This window comes from Monopterus albus, unplaced genomic scaffold (genome assembly GCF_001952655.1).
Source record: "Monopterus albus unplaced genomic scaffold, M_albus_1.0 scaffold496.1, whole genome shotgun sequence".
Classification (NCBI taxonomy): domain Eukaryota; kingdom Metazoa; phylum Chordata; class Actinopteri; order Synbranchiformes; family Synbranchidae; genus Monopterus; species Monopterus albus.
The window spans coordinates 80595-87084 of NW_018128376.1; the positions used below are offsets into that span (position 1 = coordinate 80595).

A 6490-nucleotide genomic window follows, 5' to 3' on the forward strand; every position below is an offset into this window, starting at 1 on the left:
ACATCACCTGGTGGTCGGCGACCCAAAGCCTCGTCATCCTCCTGTCGGGGTATCTGCAGCTCGTCCTCCTTAAAAGACTCTTCCACACAGACCCCAGCAGGCCCAGATGCTGAGAGCAGGACATCCACGTGTCTGGAGTGCTGCTTTAAACCCCACACCATCTGTTTTCTCTTATCAGATGATTATTGATACACTGATACAAACAATAAAGATCTTGTACGCTATCTGAAGCCAGCAACTAAAGCAGATGTGTTACAGACATCTACAGGTCTTTAATAATGTAGTCTGCACTGTGGCTGTTTTGGGTAAAGAAATATTAGCCAATATTAGACAACTCACCCAAACCAGTCGAGGCAGGACTTGCTTCCTGTTTGAGGCTTTTATTTTGGTTAGTTTCCCGTTTTCTGTCATCTCACCTGCCCCGGCTTTACTCCGATCTACAATCACCACTGGTGTTCACCTGTCCCTCGTTTTCCTCTGGTCTCTTGTGTATTTCCTTTTTCCCTCAGTCTGGTTGCTAGCTCATCTGTTCTTTCCTCGTTGCCCCATCATCCGTCTCTCTGCGTACCACAACCTGTCTGTCTGTTTTGTCCACTTTGTAGGTTTTTGTATCAGCTGCCTTGGTTACTTTTGGACTATTCTTTTGAGTTATTCCTGTCAGCAGGATTCTTGATTAGTGCTCTGGGTTTGTTCTAGTTGTTTAGAATTTGTTTCATGTAGCTCCCTGACTGTTCTGTTTAGAAATGAGTTTTGTACCGTATTGTGAAGTCCTGTCAGGTTGAACATATGTTTGCCCCTTTGTTCCTCTTCTTTTATGTTGAACTGAATAAACACTAGACTCTAGACTGTGTCTGTATTTTGGGTCCTTCCCTGCCCGAAAACTAACAAATTTATATTCTGAAACTTCCACCCCTTACGGCAGCTTCTACTGCCTTCTAGGTAAATACATCTTTTTGTTTTGATTATGTATAAAGCAAAGTCCTTAGCTGACAGCTCTCTGTCTCCTCTTGTTGACTCTGTGAGCAGGTTCATCTGCTGTGGATTCAGCATTTTGATCAGCAGAGAAAAGAGTCTTTTCTTTTGACTAGTACTGTAGAACAAGCTATAGTGTAATGTAGGTCAGTGGGTTTGCTAAAGAGAAACGTTTCATAGAGTCACATCCTGAGATCTGATCCATTATTGGGTGAAGACAAACACAAAGATGAAGGAAAGTTATTTTGTCCAGGGCAAGAAATACTAGAGAAAAGCTTCTGTACATGAGTCTAAGCTCGAGATTTGTAGACAAGAAATCAATAAATATTGTCCAGGAAACTACACAGATTGATATGACTGTCAGGACCAAGTCTCCAAAGCAGCGCCGCGTCTCCTCTGTCGGTGAGAGGAAACACCCACCTTTCAAACCAGATCCCCTCACTGCATCCAACCCACTGTGTCACCAGTGTTACCAGTATGAAATGTTAGGCTGGAGCTCTGCCACATATTAAAGTTCAGCTGTTGAGAAGTTTTCAGTGTCAGTCTTGAGGAAAAATGTGTGAATCGTGATGCTGTCAACAGTTTGACCTGATTGAACTCTGTTCATAAGGTACCAATAGTGTCATACAGCAGAGTCAGGCTGACATTACTGTAGCCTAGGAGCATAACACTCCTCACTAGTGTGTAACACTAAATCACTCTGAACCACTTACTGCCATAAGTCAGCACTTTCAATTTCACTTCCTGTTTAGAGTGACTTCTCTTGGACGTTGGACTCAAACTGCAGGTCTGTTCCTGAGGAAACAGTTAGCTGGTTTGTTTGTCCATGAGACTCAGTTCAGGGCTGTGGCTGAATGCTCTGATAGACAGATGGATAGATAAGAGACACTTTATTGATCCTAAGGGAAATTTCAGGCATCCAGCAGCTTACAAACAACACAGAACACACAGAACCAAAGATATACTGCAGCCGGGGAGCTACTGGTTCAGGCACATGCCGAACCAGTTAGCAAGGATATAATACAAGAAAGAAGAACAAGGAGACTCAGAACATCAGTGGTAAAGTGGATAAAGCACCGCTGAAAGCACCCTCAGCAGTAGTGTAGTGCAGAAAGAGAGTCACAGTGACTCATAATGCATAGCAGGAACGAGGTAAAGCAAGATGGATATATTAATATAGAGGTGACCTGATCAGAAAGAGATAAGCAGAACCAGTAAACAACACTATGTAGACCAGACAGAGGCAGTCAAACCTGTCATAGCACTGGTTGAACTCATTCACTCTCTCCACGTCCTCATCACTTGTGCTGCTGTCCTCCTTACAGCCCATGATGCTGTTCTACACCTCCCTCTGTGTTACTCAGCTCTTCTTTGTATCATCTTTAAAGGCCCTCTTCTTCATTGTAGCTCAGCGGCAAGAAAAAAAACGATTTGGAAAGACCTAGCTTTCTACATTATTTGGTCATAAAATGTGATCTGGTTATCATCCAAGTCACAAGTGCAGACAAACAGTGATAATGTCTTATTGAACCCAGCCATTAAAAATTCACAGTGCTGGTGGAAACAGTCAGTGAACCCTTGAATTTAATAACGGGGTGAGGCTCTTTTGGCAGCATTAACCTCAGACCGGCTATTCCTGTAGTGCTGGATCAGACATGCACAATGTTCAGGAGGAACTCTCGACCAAACCTCCTCACAGAGCCGCTTCAGCTCTGACAGATTCCCAGGATGTCCGGTGTGAACAGCTCTCTGGGCTCAGTCCACAGCAGCTCTGCTGGGTCTATGTCTGTGCTCTGACTGGGACACTCCGCATGGCAGATCTTCTTGTTTTGAAGCCATTCTGTCATAGATTTAGTTCAGCGTTTAGGGTCAGTATCCTGCTGCGTCACCCAGCTTCTACTGAGCCTCAGCTGGTGGACAGCCACCTTGACATCCTGTAGGATTCCCTGATAAACCTGGGAATTCATGTTCCCTTCCACGATGGCGGCTGTCCAGGCCCAGGAGCAGCCCCACATCATGCTCCCTTCACACATTTTATGACCAAATAATGCAGCAAACCAGGTGATTCCAAATGGTTCTCTTACTTTTTCTTACCACTGTAAGTCAGACTTGTCCATTTGTGTTTGACTGAGTTTGGTTAACTGTGGCGCACCTAAAGTGGAATTACTTTGCATTCAGCTCATATAAGCTGGCTTTCTCTCTCCATCTCTACAGCTGATCATGGACTTCATAGATCCCATCCTGTCCATTGCCTCACAGATTTACACCCTGGTTGAGAATGTGCAGGCCAACAAGAAGCGCTGCCGCCGTGTTTCTGACAGAGTCAGGGCCCTGGAGGAGCTGGTGAAGTCCATCGAAAAGAGGAAGACAGTTGAGACCTCTGGCAATGTAACAAAAGCCCTCAAAGAACTGTACCACACTCTGGAAGCAGCACAGAAGCTTGTCAAGAAATACACCTTGGCCACTTGGGTGAAGCGCATCCTGAAGTCCAGCAGCCACGAAGACGAGTTCAACATTGTGAACGAACGGCTCAACAATGCCTTTCAGGTGCTGTCTGGAGCTCTGCAGCTGGAGCAGGGGAATGTGCTGTGCAAGGTGTTTGCTCTGGCCTCCAGAGAGGAGGAGGACAAGATGGACGGGAAGGAGGACGACGCAGAGCTGGGGAAATGTGAGGGGAACTGATCTTGGCTTTGCCTCTGTGGTGTAGATTTAACAAAAATTGTATGACCTGATTGTGTCAGTTCATGTAGGAACTGATCCTGTAGATAGAGAGACAGATACTTTATTGATCCTGAGGGAAATGCAGGTGGCTTGTGACTTTAATCTCAAAAATCTGAGAGAATCTGAGTTTGAAATTTAGCAGCCTATTTAAATGAACTTAACACAGAAATGATGCACTAAATTATTTGCACTGTTTAAAATTAAAATGCATAAACTCTGGTAAAGCTTAAGCTCCCTGATCACTGCAGGATCTTATTAGGAACATTTATGACCTGTTGAACAAAACAGCCTCATGACTAGAGCATTTATCAGTTTTTAGTTTGTGACTGAACTCCAAGCCACAAAAGTTAAAAATGTTTTGATCCAAGCTGGATCTCTATCAGGTCTTTAAAAGTCAGGCTTGGACTTAGGTTGTCCATCTGGAGTCAGTATGCAGACGTTACCTTTTCACAAACGCAGCTCGTACAAAGAGCCTCGTAGCCACCTGCACCTCATGCGTATAGTGTACTGCTTCAGAAGTATTCACTAAACTGACACCCTGATCTCACGGCAAATCAGAGCCCAGGGGTTTAACATGCAGAGTCTGGTTGCTGCTGTTGTGTCATCAGTGTGTGTTTGTTCCTCAGTGCTCCTGGAGCACATAAAGGACCAGGAGGAGAAAACAAAAGCCATGCAGAGAACGTTCGATGAGCTCAAAACCAGTGTGGAAATGGTCATAGAGAAATGTGAGTTCACCAAAACACAAACTTCTGCATCAGTATAACTTTCAGTGCTGCTGCCTCCAACAGTGAATTCTCTCCATTTCTCCTGAGTGCATCTGCTTCAGGTTGTAGTGGATAAAAACAAAGAAGTTACAAGTAATATGTAAGAGGTAATAGAGTACCATAGGAGTGGGTAGATTACACACAGACAGTACATTTGTAGCTAGGCCTTAGTGAGTTAAAAGATGCTTACATAACTTGGGCATAACTTCAGCCTTGTGTAAACTGTTTAAATGTCTTAGAAAGGGAGAGACTTGCTGGGTCAGTGCAACCTAGAAGTTCATATTCTGGCCATCTCATCCTGGAAGAAGGGACGTAATGCTGACGTAAAACTGTGAATCTGGCTTAAACAACAGGATGGGAGTGTACTGGAAGCGAGCAGATGTTGCTCTTGTGTGTCTTAGTTTAAAAAGTAGTGTGTTGGGCTATATTTAATTAATTTAGTTAATGCAGTTTAGCATCATAAGACTGGCTGAGACTGACACTTTGTGATTAATTATATTCACAGTGAATAAACCCAGCATCACTAGTGAGGGCATTCGAATGATCAAACTAGAGGAACTGAAGAACAGAAGGCCCTTTATGAAGACACCAACTTCAGAGGTCTTCAAAGGGCAGTATCATGGGTTTACAGTGGCCATCAAGAGATACACGGGCCTTGTCAACACCAGTCCAAGGTCTGTGCAGCACCACGGGACCACAGTGAATTCACATACAGGAAAGTGGCCCTTTTTGATTAAAATAATACCAGTGTAATGTTTTATTACCATCATCAGTTCTGCCTGTTTAAAGCTGGATTTTTTTTTACATAAGCTCCAACTGTCTGTTCTCCTGGAACCTTATTGTTTTCTGTCTATATTTTTATTTTATTTTTGGTAGCTCCTGAAGCTACTGAAGCTCTAAGAATAGACAGAATAGACAATCATAAAGCCCTAAACTTTAGCCCTTGACTTGAACTAAACTGGTGCCTTATTAAATAACAGTTTAATGCAGCATTAAAACAGTTATTGTAACCCACATGCTGGTGAAGCTAAAAGAAAACCACCATACTGCAACACAGATGCATTGATTACTATAAAGATTTTAAGGGATAGGTTCACAGTTTTTCAACTCTGTTCTAAAACAACAGTCAGGCGCCTGTCTGAACACGAAAACTGCAAAACATTTCTGAACATTACCTAATGTGACACTGACTCTGGTTCAGCTGCTGGTTTCAGACAGCTCCATTCTCTCACGTTCCACTTTATACTCTAGTCTGACATTTTAGTGAATGAAACTTTACTACAAAGTGGAACTGGGATTTTTGGGACGCTGATTATGCAAAATCTCACGAACATGCAGCTTCACACGATCAGGTGGTTTTTACAACAAATTTGTGCAGCAAAGAAGATCTGGTGACTCTGACAAGATGAGACATGAAATGAGACATGTTGTAACTGTCACATATTCCCTGTCAACCTAAACATGTTTCTGTTATGTAGGGAGGTGCGAAACATTTTCACAAAGGAAGTTGAAACCATGAAGCGGTTTGAGTCGCCCAACATCCTGCGAATGTTTGGCATCTGTATCCAGGATGAAGACGGTGAGTGAGCTTCAGGAGGTAACGGAGCATCGGCCACACAGCACCTTTAAAATTCTAGTAATGTGAGGTGTCCTTGTCACTGTCTGCAGGACCCAGCCCCGAATTCCTCATTATCATGGAGTACTGTGAGAAGGGGAGTCTCCGACAGGTTTTGGACTCTGACTGCAAACTGTCCTGGCTCAAGAAAGCTTGTATGTGTCTGGACGCAGCACAAGGACTCTACCGGTCAGTCATATGGTTACTTGACAAATTTATATGTGTAAGAAATGATAGAAACATGGGAAGAAGAGAGGAAAAGCCTCGTTATACAGGTGTGATTAAAAAAGTAAAATGCCATTTTGAATGTGACATTTTATAGGATTATTTGTGCTCATGTGCCATTTTCATCTGTTTAGCTGCTAAATCCTCCACAGTGGTCACCAGTTAGTCTCCAGCTGTCTCTGTGCTTTGCTGC

The 6490-nt window shown here is 43.4% G+C and overlaps 1 protein-coding gene across 1 annotated transcript; it reads left to right on the top strand.

The window, feature by feature from the left end:
* Nucleotides 1-915: 915 nt before the first annotated feature.
* LOC109952780 (mixed lineage kinase domain-like protein) lies at nt 916-6422 on the top strand. The gene is made up of 6 exons (XM_020588026.1): nt 916-939; nt 3187-3640; nt 4320-4418; nt 4963-5131; nt 5936-6036; nt 6126-6422. Exons 2-6 carry the CDS (start codon nt 3193-3195, stop codon nt 6392-6394), a joined length of 1086 nt encoding a protein of 361 aa, XP_020443682.1. The 5' UTR covers nt 916-939; nt 3187-3192; the 3' UTR covers nt 6395-6422.
* Nucleotides 6423-6490: the final 68 nt, after the last annotated feature.

Coding starts and splice junctions, on each gene's coding strand:
- LOC109952780 (XM_020588026.1), top strand. CDS start 3,193: ATGGACTTCATAGATCCCATCCTGTCCATTGCCTCACAGATTTACACC. Junction 3,641..4,319: donor CGACGCAGAGCTGGGGAAAT/GTGAGGGGAACT, acceptor TTTGTTCCTCAG/TGCTCCTGGAGCACATAAAG. Junction 6,037..6,125: donor CTGTATCCAGGATGAAGACG/GTGAGTGAGCTT, acceptor CACTGTCTGCAG/GACCCAGCCCCGAATTCCTC.